Source organism: Dreissena polymorpha, chromosome 7, assembly GCF_020536995.1.
Source record: "Dreissena polymorpha isolate Duluth1 chromosome 7, UMN_Dpol_1.0, whole genome shotgun sequence".
Classification (NCBI taxonomy): Eukaryota; Metazoa; Mollusca; class Bivalvia; order Myida; family Dreissenidae; genus Dreissena; species Dreissena polymorpha.
Genome location: NC_068361.1, coordinates 51,821,350 through 51,835,175, shown reverse-complemented (window position 1 = coordinate 51,835,175; position 13,826 = coordinate 51,821,350). Strand labels below are relative to the sequence as shown.

The 13,826-nt window shown below is 34.7% G+C and overlaps 1 protein-coding gene and 1 long non-coding RNA gene across 4 annotated transcripts; one reads left to right on the top strand and one right to left on the bottom strand.

The window, feature by feature from the left end:
• Nucleotides 1–895: 895 nt before the first annotated feature.
• LOC127837516 (uncharacterized) lies at nt 896–10,288 on the bottom strand. 3 transcript variants are annotated; one of them, XM_052364671.1, is made up of 7 exons: nt 9,944–10,267; nt 6,860–7,006; nt 6,222–6,374; nt 5,956–6,105; nt 5,451–5,603; nt 1,574–1,738; nt 896–1,098 (listed from the first exon to the last, which is right to left on the bottom strand). In XM_052364671.1, exons 1-7 carry the CDS (start codon nt 9,996–9,998, stop codon nt 911–913), a joined length of 1,011 nt encoding a protein of 336 aa, XP_052220631.1. In that variant the 5' UTR covers nt 9,999–10,267; the 3' UTR covers nt 896–910. The 3 variants fall into 3 exon arrangements, with proteins under 3 accessions (XP_052220631.1, XP_052220633.1, XP_052220632.1); XM_052364672.1 differs by lacking the exons at nt 896–1,098; nt 1,574–1,738 and adding exons at nt 4,201–4,902; nt 5,188–5,334 and having other exon boundaries at nt 9,944–10,207; XM_052364673.1 differs by lacking the exon at nt 5,956–6,105 and having other exon boundaries at nt 9,944–10,288.
• LOC127837517 (uncharacterized) lies at nt 10,090–13,095 on the top strand. The gene is made up of 2 exons (XR_008029324.1): nt 10,090–10,393; nt 11,618–13,095. It is a non-coding gene; the product is annotated as an uncharacterized LOC127837517 (long non-coding RNA).
• Nucleotides 13,096–13,826: the final 731 nt, after the last annotated feature.

Sequence of the window (13,826 nt, the reverse complement as noted above, 5' to 3'; positions counted from 1 at the left end):
AATTAAGAATTTACTTGTTTAACCACCAGATGGATTGGGTAAATGACATTGTCTTATATATCATTGGATAATGGCAACGTATGTTTTTTGCAAAGGCAACACGATGGCCGTATCAACAAATAATTGACTATGAAGAAAATGTTGGAACATTTTTCAGTCTATCTAGCATCATCCATTGACTGAATCTGGGCAACAAGCTTAAAGTAGCAAACGCAAGCAGCTACCAAGCACCGGAAAGCCTTGACCTTGTGGATGGAGCCATGTGGATGCTCCAAGATCCCCATTCGCACGACAAGCAGTAATGGGTTGTATCAATATTTCCGAACCAAGTAATCTGGTATCAACTATCATTTGTAACCTATTTACGCCAAGTTTTCAAAATTGCAGGTTTATCCGAAAATTTAAATATCAAGGATATTAAGAATGACAAATGAAAAGGCAATATGACTTTTATTTGCGGGGTTTTATTGTAGGGTGACCACATTGGCATACATGTACACCATGGTCATGGTTTTCGGTTATCTAACGTATTGAACTGAAATACATGTATGCATTTTCATTAGAACAGATACCAGTTTTGGAATTGTTTAAACGGATATCTGAATACGTTTTTAAAAGAAACACGTTAATACAGCATACATTTGCCGTTTTATTTGTGAAATAAAGAAGACGAGTTTAATAAAAGAACATATTCATGTTATTTTTATTCATTTCAAAATGATGGATTAATTTTTTTTGCAATAGCGCAAATTTAGTGGAAATCATACTTTGTCAGCGTTTATCTTAATAATTAAAGCTCATGCAAAGACATTTCACTAATGCGAAACGTTAGTTAAAGTTATCATTTTCAAATGTGAATTCAAAAAGTACAAAAACAAAATCCTTCGTTCTTTAAGAATTTCTCAATAATTTATGCAATTATTCGAATGAGCAAGATAAACGATACTATGCCAACTAACAAAAGCGTAGACACATAGTAGTTGGACGAGGCGGCGTTGCAGAGATCTTTCTCGCAGACACACCTCTTTATACCATCATCGCCAGTTGAACATGTGTAGTCGAACGTTCTTCCTGGAGGCACGCAGCCTCTTTGTACACCTACAAACAAAATATTTAGAGAAAAAAATATTGTAATCAATGAACGGACGTTTTAAACAATAATTGGTAAAATTAGGTAAATTCACATTCAATTATTGTTGACTACGCACTTAGTCATTATTGTATAAGTCATTTTAGTTCAACAAGAACCATATGCTTTAATAAGCGTAATTGAAACATGAGAATGTCTAGTATTTAAATGTTTAAAATAAATTTAATTTATATTTCTTTTTAGAATAACATAATGAAAACAATTACTTTTTTTGCAAATATAAATATATTGCTGACACCGAGCTTTCTCAACCGATTAAAATAAAATTTGTCACATCTGAAGATATATGATTATATATAAAAAAAACTAATAGATATCTCCAGATTTTACAACTTCATTCTCATCGGTTGAGAAAGCTCGGTGTCCACTCCATACCATAAAATCAAATACTCAGACAGGTTTTATAATTTTGCAATCACACACAATCGATAAAAATCGTTCCGCCACCGGCGTATGGCGTGTAGCATTTCTTCTGACAGTTATCTAAAACTTCGACACCAGGTGCGTTGGGGTCGATTGGATCCAAACAGCCTTGGGTAATGTTTGCATCTCCAGTACATGCATAGCAACGGACGCCGTTCACAGGAGCTATATAAATAATGCACATATATATTAATAATTACAAAACATTGACCAGTATTATATTTTATGAAATGTATAGTTACCGTGTGTTTATGATAATTAGATGAATAAGTCATTTGTACTTGTTATATACATGTATACCATTCTACCGTATAAATGGTCATACATGCATGTTTTGAATAAAACTATTCTCTGTAGATCTGCTTAGTATTGAGCGTCAGCAAATTTTGCAGGTCGACAGGATGGCGAGATAAATTATAATCTAAGGAAACGGCTAACGCTTTAAAAATGCAATCTTTTTCGAGTGTCTGTGGGTGAAATGTGTTACTTGAATTGATCATTTGATAAATTGTATTCAAATCAGATCCTCCCGCGTTGCATGTCAGTTTTATTAGATACTGATACTCCTTTTCGTCGGTTTGTAATGTTATAATAATAAATCAGCATGGTTATCATTCCCAGTGCATTGTGGCTAATGATAGTTTGCATTTTTGGTACGGCAGTGCGGGATAGAGTATATTTTCAGTGATGTCGCATCGTTTAGTGCATCATGATCAAAGCATTTGTAATCCAGTTTTCGTTTTGTCTGAACGACTTATATATATAAGTGACATAAATAATATACGAATTGCTTATGAGAGCTAGATGTACAAGCAATACCTTAAAATTAATTATTTCTTTAGGGAATGATATTAATAAATTATTATTATTAAGGTGACGTCCAAATTAAAATTCGATGGAACTTTCAACAGATCAGCAATAATCAAGAATACTTTGAATAACTTCGAGCCGAGGCAGTCTATTTAATAAAAAGTGTCATTGCCTAATAAATTATTTCTTTAGCAGTACGTCATATTGAGAACGCGTTTAAAGAAAAAAACCTAAATATATAGTTTTAAATTAACTTTGTGATTTTAACCCAAATTGTTCTGGAGATATTCATTAGCAAAATTTTAGGCTGATGCAGACTTTTTTTATTGAAAAGTTCATATCTGGCTTTACACACTTTTGTATTCAGCACTTTTTGCTTTTTTTAGGAAATACAAAAAATCAACTCATCAGTAAACATTGACAAATCTTTGGCTTAATGAATGCCACCACTTTTTGAAAACCAATGGGCGGAGTCTAAATATTGAATTTTCGCGTGACATCATTTCGCATGTTATGTTGGAAGTGTAAACCTTGTCCGAGCGATAAGCATAAAATCTTAAGTCTAGATTCTAGAAATTTGGTAAGTAATGCACCATAGTTGTGTTGGCTATACGAGGCAGAGAAACTGACAAATGTGCAGGTAAAAGGTCATGGTCAAACTGCGATATTATCCAGTTTAACCGTTTTAAATGGCAACACACGCTGTAAAAGAATTAAATTAAAATCAAATATGTTCCGCGGTGAATTATCAATTTCAATTTATTTGTGATAATAGAAAATAAATATTCGTGAACAAATCATTTATCTGACTCGTGGATTAAAATTTGTAATTACCGAAAAAGAGGTCCGCTTCTAAGGAGCACAGCAAGTCCAAGAAGAGGTTAGCTTTAAAGAAGCGAATAGTCCAAGATATAGTCAGCTTTTGAGAATAGGGGCAAATCCAAGAAAGTGTCAGCTTTCAAGAAGATAAGAAAATAAAAGAAGAGGCCAGCTTTCAAGTAGCGCAGCATGTCAAAAAGAAGGTCTGCAATGAAGCGCAGCAAGTGCAAGAGCAGCTCCGTTTGAAATCAGTGTAAAAAGAAGACAATCACGCTCACCTTTTAGTAAGCACCGCAAAAATTCTACGAACACGCTCATCTACTTACTGGAATCGCAGCAATTTAACGATTTTGCCTTCCTTCTTACGCTCACATACTAATAGAAACTGCATCAACTGAACTATAACCCTCACCTTCTTATACGGCCGCTGCAAGTCAACAATCATCTTTTCCACTAAATGGCACCTTAGCAGGAGAAGGGCAGCAAATCAAGGAGGGTAAAATGAGCTTAGTCGACGTTAATAGTATGACATAGCTTTTCTGTCATGGGCAGTTTCAATAATCGAAGAAGAGCTTGCTTTGATAAGAAAACTTAAAGTTGCCGTCATCAGACGGTTGAAATAAGTCGCTATTCGTCTTTTCGCCTTTTCGCATTGTCTGAAAACGCTAGAAACAATTAAGAACTAACTAGTTTAACCACCAGTTATATTGGGTAAATGGCATTATCTAAAATATCTTAAGAAAATTGCAACGTGGTTTTCTTTGCAAAGGTAACACGATAGCCGTATCTACAAATCATTGACTATGAAGACAATTTTGCAACATATGTTTTAGTCTATCTAGCATCATCCACTGACCGAATCTGGGAAACGAACTGAAAAATAGAGCTACCAAGGACCGGATAGTTTTGACCTTTTGGGTGGAGCCATGTGGGTGCTCAAAGACCCCCCATTCGCACGACAAAGCAGTAATGTTTTGTATCAATATGTCCAAAACAAGTTATTTGGTAATTACATGTTTATTCGAGGGTAATAAGAATGACAAATGAAAAGGCAATATTACTTTCATAAGCGGATTTTTATTTATGGTGACCGCATTGGCATACATGTACACCATGGTCATCGTTTAAGCTTAACTAACCTGTTAAACTAGAATACAAGTATGCAATTCCATAAGATCAGATACAAATTATGGAATCGTTTAAACGGATATTTGAAAACGTTTTGAAAAGAAACACGTTAATACAGCATATATTGGCCTTTTTGTTTGTGCAATATAGAAGAAGAATTTAATTAAGAACATATTCATGTTATTTTCATTCATTTCAGAATGAAAGTTGTTTTTTTCCAATATCGAAAAATAAGTGAAATTATATCATATCATATCTCAATAGTAAAAGCTAATGCTAAGACCTTTCACTAAGGCAAAACGTTAGTCAAAGTTATAATTTTCAAATGTAAATTCAAAAAGTACAAAAACAAAATCCATCTTTCTTGAAAAAAATCTCAATAATTTATGCAATTCTTTGAATGAGCAAGATGGACAATGCGATGCCAACTGAAAAAAGCGTAGACACATAGTAGTTGGACGAGGCGGCGTTGCAGAGATCTTTGTCGCAGACACACTTCTTTATACCATCATCGCCAGTTGAACATTTGTTGTCGAGTTCCATTCCGGGAGGTGCGCAGCCTCTTTGTACACCTTATAACCAAATATTTACAGAAACAAATAATTTTGATCAATGAAAAGACGTTGTTTAACGATAATTTATAAATAAGGGTAAATTCGTTTTCAATTATTCTTTACTACGCACATAGTCATTATTGCATAAGTTATTCTAGTTCAACACGTACCATATGCTTTATCAGTGTAGTCGATACACATAAATATCAAGTATTTAAGTATTTAAAATATGTTAAATTTATATTTCTTTTAAGAATGCTAGAAAGAGAACATTTGAAATCACATGATCGATAAAAATCGTACCGCCTTCGGCGTATCGCGTGTAGCATTTCCCCAAACAGTTATCTACAATTCGAACACCAGGTGCGTTGGGGTCGATTGGATCAATACAGCCTTTGGTTATGTTTGCATTTCCAGTACATGCATAGCAACGGACGCCGTTCACAGGAGCTATATTAATAATGCACACGTGTTTTAATACTTATAAAACATTTACCAGTATTATATTTTATGAAATACATAGTTACTGTGTGTTTATGATAATTAGATAAATAAGTCATTTGTACTTCTTGTAACTGATGGAAGCGTAGACACATAGTAGTTGGACGAGGCGGCGTTGCAGAGATCTTTGTCGCAGACACACCTCGTTATATTATCATCGCCAGTTGAACATGCGTTGTTGAATTCAGCTCCAAAATATAAGCAGCCTCTTGATACACCTACAAACCAAATATTGACAGAAAAAGTTCTTTTGATCAATGAAAACACGTGGTTTAACGATAATTGGAATGAAAATATGAAGTATTTAAATATTTAAAATAAGTTTAATTTATATTTCTTTTTAAAATGACAGAATGAAAACAATTAGTTTTTTGCAATATATAGTGGACACCGAGCTTACTCAGTCGAGTAGAATGAAGTTTGTAATGTCTGACGATATCTGATTATATATAAACAATCTAATAGATATCTTCAGACTTGACAACTTCATTCTAATCGGTTGAGAAAGCTCGGTGTCCACTCCATACGATCAAATCAAATACTCAGACACACAATCGATGAAAATCCTACCGCCATGGGTGAAGTGCATGTGATAGCATTTGTTCAGACAGTTATCTGCAATTTGGACACCAGGCGTGTTGGGGTCGAATGGATCCATACAGCCTTGCATAAAGTTTGCATGGCCACCACATACATAGCAACGGACGCCGTTCACAGGTGCTATATTAATAATGCACAAGTTTATTAATTATTATAAAACATTTACCAGTATTATATTTTATGAAATATATAGTTACAGTGTGTTTATGATAATTAGATAAATAAGTCATTTGTACTTCTTGTAACTGATAGAAGCGTAGACACATAGTAGTTGGACGAGGCGGCGTTGCAGAGATCTTTGTCGCAGACACACCTCTTTATACCATCATCGCCAGTTGAACATGTGTTGTCGATCTCCATTCCAGGAGGTACGCAGCCTCTTTGTACACCTACAAACCGAACATTGACATTAAAATTGCTTGTAATCAATGAAAAGACGTTGTTAAACGATAATTGGTAAATTCAGGATAATTCACTTTCAATTATTCTTGACTACGCAACTAGTCATTATAGTACAAGTAATTATAGTTCAACACGCACCATACATGTATGTTTTATCAGCGTAGTTGATACATGAAAGTATAAAGTATATAAATATTTAAACTAAGTTTAATTAATATTTCCTTTAAACAATGACAGAATGAAAACAAATACTTGTTTTCAATATATATGTAGTGGACACCGAACTTTCTCAACCGAGTAGAATGAAGTTTGTAAAGTCTGACGATATATATAAACAAACTAATATATATCTTCAGACATGACAACATCATTCTATTCGGTTGAGATAGCTCGGTTTCTACTCCTTACGATTAAATAAAATACTTAGACACGTATTATAATTTTGAAATCACACAATCGATAAAAATCGTACCGCCATAGGCGTATTGCGTGTAGCATTTCTTGAGACAGCTATCGTCAATTAGGACACCAGGTGCGTTGGGGTCGATTGGATCCAAACAGCCTTGGGTAATGTTTGCATCTCCAGTACATGCATAGCAACGGACGCCGTTCACAGGAGCTATATTAGTAATGCCCACCTTTATTTATACTTATAAACAATTTACCAGTATCATATTTTATGAAATATATAGTTACTGTGTGTTTATGATAATTAGATAAATAAGTCATGTGTACTTGTTATATGCAACCGTATAAATGGCCATACATGCATGTTTAAATATGACTATTCCCTGTAGATCATCTAAGTATTGTGAGTCAGGAAATTATGCAGGACGACATAAAAATGCAATCTGGTTTGAGTGTCTGTAACGTTAGTTGAAATGTGTTTCTTGAATTGATAATTTTATGAATGTTATCAAAATCAGAACCTCCCGCGTTGCATGTCAGTTTTAAAAGATACTGAAACTCCTCATCGTCGGATTGAAATGTGATAATAATTTATCAGCATGGTTATCATTTCCAGTGCATTGTGGCAAATGATACAGCAGTGCGGAGTAGAGTATATTGTCAGTGATGTCGCATCGTTTAGTGCATCATGTTAAAATCATTTGAAATCCATTTTTTGTTTTGTCTGAACGACTTCCTGCCTATTGCTTATAAAATGTGTTGCCCATGTTTTCATACATCATGTCAATGAGGTTCGCATGTTTTAACGCATTTACTGCATGCAGTACCATAATTTATCAAATAATACAGGAGACCATTTTAAAATGGTGTTTTATAATAATTGAAGATCATCCCAGTGGATATTTTTGTGTGCAATAACGGTACTTCGAATGACTATTTTACCTGTTTAGTTACATATTACAAAGACCATGAGATCTTGGCCTTTGACGTTTTGACGTCGCAATCGATAGTCATCGTTCTTTCATCTCAAGTAACCAGCCTCCACATTTTAATTATGCTAGATCTTAGCGTTCTCTAGTTATATTAAGGGAAATAAAAATATGGACCAATAATCCGACCCGTAGTGGTCCCGCTTTTTGGAAACGGGCACAATCATTTATGCATATATTGAGTATAAATATACATGTAAATAAAATATACCGATTCACCGTCGAGGAGTTACCTTGTGTATGGTGTATAGTATGCGCTTAAAGGGGCCGTCCAACAGATAAAGCGTCGTGCGACGCGAAACGATATTTTGGGAAAACTACGAGGATTGCTTATATAGCTAAAAAATACATCCGCTCTAAACATGAGCGTGGATGGTCGAGTGGTCTAGGAGGGAGGCTTTTGACTCGAGGAGTCCAGGGGTCAGTGATTCTAGCCCTGATGAGGGTTACTTTTTTCCTTTTTTTAAATTGTATTTTTTTTTCTACTCGAGAATTTTAGTTCAATGTTTAAATTTATCAATATAAAGCATTTACAACATTTAATGACAAGCTTCAATACATTCCAAAATCTGTTGGACGGCCCCTTAATATTTTCGCGTCAGTAAATTTTACAACCGAGATAAAATGACGAGATAAAGTATTATCAGAAAACAGGGTAGAACTTGCACACGAACTTTATCGAGGTCAAGTTTTAACATATCTCGATTGTATTGATAAACTTATAAAATACAAGGAATATTACACCCCCTTCCCTTGTGTTGCCGCTTCATAGTCAGAGGAGAATGATACGCCATATCATTTGTTTGATATCAAATTATTATTTTTAAATAAAGAGGTGTAATGATGAAAATTGTCTCTTAGCAAATGATATGATGCATTTGTGACGACTAAAGCATGTTTCAACAGTGTACGTATGCTCAATTCAATTATGTTTGAATGTAGCATTAGTCCCCGGGTGGTCAAGTGTGTAATCAAAATCGGTGTTTCGCTATCAAGGCGAATGTTCAACCGAGTGTCTAACCGGGTAGTTTAAACAGCTAATCATCAATCCCGCTTAATTTCGGTTACGGTTTTTTTCCCCTGGCACTCTGGAATTCGTACTCTAACAGGGGACAGTTTAAAGCAGATCCCGAAGACCCCATGGACAGCCGTGGCGTAGTGGATATGGTGTCCGCTTAGAGACCATGTTCGATCCCCATTGTGAGATCTTAAGATCCCACCCAAAGACACCAAGCACTGGTTCTACCCAGGAACGGACTCGAGAGCGTTTCAATAAGATCGAACGTAAATAAGTATAAACTAACTTCACTAAATATGCGGTATATTAATCATTTCAAAACTTAGCGTAAATTAAACTTAGATAAGTAATCATCATAAGAAACTGATGAACTAATAAGCGTTACAAATCGATTGAATAATTTAGTATTACTGTGTTGTTTTCGTTATATTTTGTAACATTACGTGCATTTCTTATATAAAGTATAACATGCAATGCGCAATGTATCGTCCCGGTTTTACTGAGTTATTAAGTCAATAGCTTTTTAATCCAAAGGTCATTGGTTCGAGCTCAGGGTGGGTTAAAATATTTATTTTTAAATATTCTTTTCTTCTATAATAATAGAGCTCTTAGGTACCGATTTAATCATTTATCAATCGAAAGAATTTAATGGCAAACTTCAAAAAAGCCAACATCTGTGAACAAGTCTCTTTTACAGAATTAAATGTGTTTTTGACGTTTGTATTCTGTTTTAAATTAGCGTATATTGTAAGCAAACATTAGACGTAGTATAATAATCCATCAATTATTTCGCCATTCAACGTTTAATAATGAAGTATACATAATTTAAAAAATGTTATATTATAATTTTAATTTGTCCCTGAACGGTCAACAGATTTACCACTTTTACCTTAACGCGGTCGCTTAATTCAAGACTTTGGCATCAAAAAGCACTAAAATCAGCGGTCGCTGGTCGCGTAAGACAAAAGTCGCTTAGTACAATATGAAAATATAGTTAAAACGCTCGGGCAGGATTTAAAGTGTTCGCATAAGACAAAAGTCGCTTAATTCAAGTGGTCGCAAGCTCAAGATTGACTGTAACGTATAAATGTGTTAGAGAGAGTACCATGTTGTGTCGAAATTTAAAAACAAAGCTTCCCACCTGTCATTATACAGCACCAAGCGACGACCAGTATGCAGAAAAACATCCTCTCCATTTCTCAAACTTCCCAGTGCATGAATGACAGGCCGAAGCATAAAGATTGCATGTATCACTTTTATCTCTTTTAATTCGAATAATTTTGATGGGTAACATGACAATACACCTATAAACACTAAGCGGAAGTTTTACTTTCGGTTTTGGAGTACCCGGATGTTCGAGTAAAATCCGTAGGCAGCGTAAACCGCCATATGTAATGTCTACTGTCACTATCAAAATCCTTTAGAAATGCTGTAATTGTTTCGGTTTATTTGTTAATGTTTTTGTCAAGATGGACGATCTAAGTGATATGAACCTTGAAAAAATTAAATTATGGTCGATTCATGCGCTTAAAGTGTTTCTGTCAAAAAGGAAAGCTGACGTAGATGGCTCGTTTGATGAACTCTGTGCGAGGTAAGTAAAATTCGATCATTTCTCATAAAATTTGATTTGTACCCAATAGTCATTGTAGGCCATTTGTTTGGCAATACACGAAGGATATTTAATTTACTTAAAAGCTGTATTGTTTTTTAAACTATTAAATCCGTCACTTTTGTTTTACTTCCTGATTTGGGAGGGGGTGGGTGGGTTAGGAGGGATCATTGTTTTACTTTTTCATTTATACTTGTTTTTCTTCAATGAATGTAAGGATACGATTTATGTTTACAATTTTAAACATATATAGTTTATCTTAAAACTAAGAATATAAAAGCCATTAGTTTGTAAAAATAACAGCCAGCAGTCTGTTATTGAGCGGTTTGTTTCACCCAAAGTGGCACGCATTAGCTAACAGTTAGTTTTGCTCGATTGGTCACTGTCGGCTCGGGTAATACTTTCGTGTACCCCGGGTACTCTTAAGTATACTTACATGTACCCCGGGTTCGGAAAATATACTTAAACGTACCCAGTCTATATTAGACTATACCCGAGTTGTATTCCCGCCCATAATCCAATGCTTACAACGCGCTATCGATTACTGCAAAACTTTATTGTTTATCTTAAACAAATCTATCGTGTTATAAAACTGCATCAACATGGAAACTGGAAATTGACATAACTGTGAAAATAATTAATTTAAAAAAAAAGCCGATAACGACCGATTTATCTTTAAAATTCCAGGGTACGTTTTAGTATATTTACCGTACCCGTGGTACATGTAATATACTCAAAAGTACCCGGGGTACATGTGAGAAGTACTCGGCCGACAATGACCTATCGAGCGGTAGTTACATATTGATATTATCCCTGCAAACATGCAAAGCCTCAAAAACTAAGTCAGTCGTGAATACGACATGGAATACAGATTTTGAACTCCGACTCTGCCAATTTCTTATATTTAAAGAAATTGACGTCAAATGAATGATGTATTTGTCCCTCATACAAATATTACAAAAATAAAAATATATAAACTTAGAAAGATGAGGATTTTGGTCCTTGCGCATAACAATCCTCATTGATATCTATATACCCATTCAGTTTCATGCCGAAATCTTATATAGTGTCTGCATTATAGCCCATGGAATTTCTTGACACACGGACTGACACAGCAAAAACTATATCCCTCAACTTCTGTGGGGGAATAATAAATATGTATGAACTAAACAAAACTAACAAAAATTCTTAATCACATATCTTCAGAGCCTTTAGTGCATGGGAACAACAGCTTCCAGTTGATGCAAAGGCAGAGTGTAAAGAGATGCGTCTCTTAGGGAAGTACAGTGCGAAACTTCGTGTTGATGGTGGAGTATTGCCAGACCCCATGATGCTGAAATCTGGATGGAAGGGTGAGAATGCTGGCATGAACTTATGGCCTTCTATTTACATTACAGACATCTCAGCCTACATCGACGGTACATCCCCTAGTGCTGTTGTTCATAAACTCATGAAGGAATATAAATGATAATGAATGGGTCAGAGAAGTTTTAATGCACCAAATATCTGACGAATTTGATAAGTGTTTTTTGAAGGCAAAAGTTAAACCTTCACAAAGAGTGAACAATGCAAGTTACAATGTTTGGGTATGTGTTATGAAAGACCAGAGTGAAAAACCTGAAGGTGAAATTATTTCAGCTTATTGTACCTGTACAGCTGGCATGTATGGCACAAGTAATCATATTGCAGGACTCTTGTTCCGTTGTGAACATGCTGTGAAAACAGGGGCGACCAAAATCGCATGCACCAGCAAGTCAGCAACTTGGGTTGTAGCAAAAGGGAAACAGTTGCTGAATTATGCAAAAGCAAAAGATGTCGTATGGAAAAAAAGCCACTATCTAACATCTCCCACAGACCGTCAAGCTGAGGTTATGGCTAGGAAAATGAAACAGGCATTCACACCACTTACGAAAAAAAAAAGTGAAGATGTTAAAGATGGTGCCAAAATGCGCGTAGATCTTCACACCTTACTAGCTCCTGATATTCCAGACTCTTGCTTTAGTTTAACAATGGAGGGAAGACGACACGAGAATAAATCCATTGAACTACCGAAAACAATCATTGAGCTAAGCAAAGAAACATTAACATCAGATGAACTCAAATCAAAAAAGTCGCCGTGGTGTAATGGATATGGTGTCCGCCTAGCGACCGAGAGGTCACGGGTTCGATCCCCACCGTGGGAGCGTTCTTTAGATCTCTCCCAAAGACACCAAGTACTGGTTCTAGGCCCAGGAAACGGACTCGACAGCGTTTATATAAGCCTCAGGCTTTCGATGCAATCGAGCTAAAATAAATAGGTTTAAACTAAATTTATGGCTTTAAATCGGCGTAAAATGGGCATTTTGTTTCTGACAAACACATCTCTTGTTTATGATTTATCAAAGAAATCAACAATCAATCAATCAAGAATATTTCTTTGTCAATTTGTTAGTCATTTACATTTTTTTAAATGTCTGTAACAAATCTGTAAAGATTGGCCATGCATGTTTGTCATATTGTATTGTATTTGTACATATTGTAGTTGTACAAGTCATGGATAAGATGATAAACTTGTGAAACTGCATAAAATTGTCAATAACTGCAATTGTCTTGGAATAATATGTTTACTTAGAAAACAAACTAAACCCTTTCTGTTAATTTGTATGCATGTTTAGCTAAAATAAAATGGTAACAATACAAGTAAACTAAGTCTCAGTATTGAACTATATTGCGATGCCATTTTAAAAGCATGGCCTAGTAATAGTAGTATCACAAACCAACTTTATTGAATAAGCTGGCTCAACTTTGAGTTTGTTCTAAATTAAAAAAAAAGTGATTGAATTGCATGCTTTTTGTATGCCTTTGTTTGGCTTGTAAATGTGTATCAGTCTATAAACAACCATTTATTGTAATGGCCTACATATAGATGATAAAGTGTTGTTTATGCATAGATAAATAATTAGTGGAATTCAGAAATAATTTGATCTGACTAAATGTTGAAAATTGGGAAAATTTATTCAACATTTGATAAATCATAGTTTTGTTCCATGAATATAGAGTTTTATAATTTGTGTTCATTATGTTATGGATTGTGTTGTTCTGGTTTAAAATATACTAATAAATTACATGAAGAAATGAGAAGCTAGTGGTTCAATTTTGATTTATTATTTTATTTCACAGCAAAACATTACTGCAAGAATGTTAAGTGAACAACTTATTATTATACATTTTAGTTCAACACTGAACACAAGCATATGCATCAATTAAAAACGACACATCATACATCATTATATGAAACTGCATCATGATACAAAAGAGCATATAGACTGCTATAATCTAAAAAGGCGAGCCCAGCTCTGGGAAAACGGAGCTTAATGCATGTGCATACATTGTCATAAAGAGATCTGATGCAGACTTAATTAGTTAATAAAAAGAA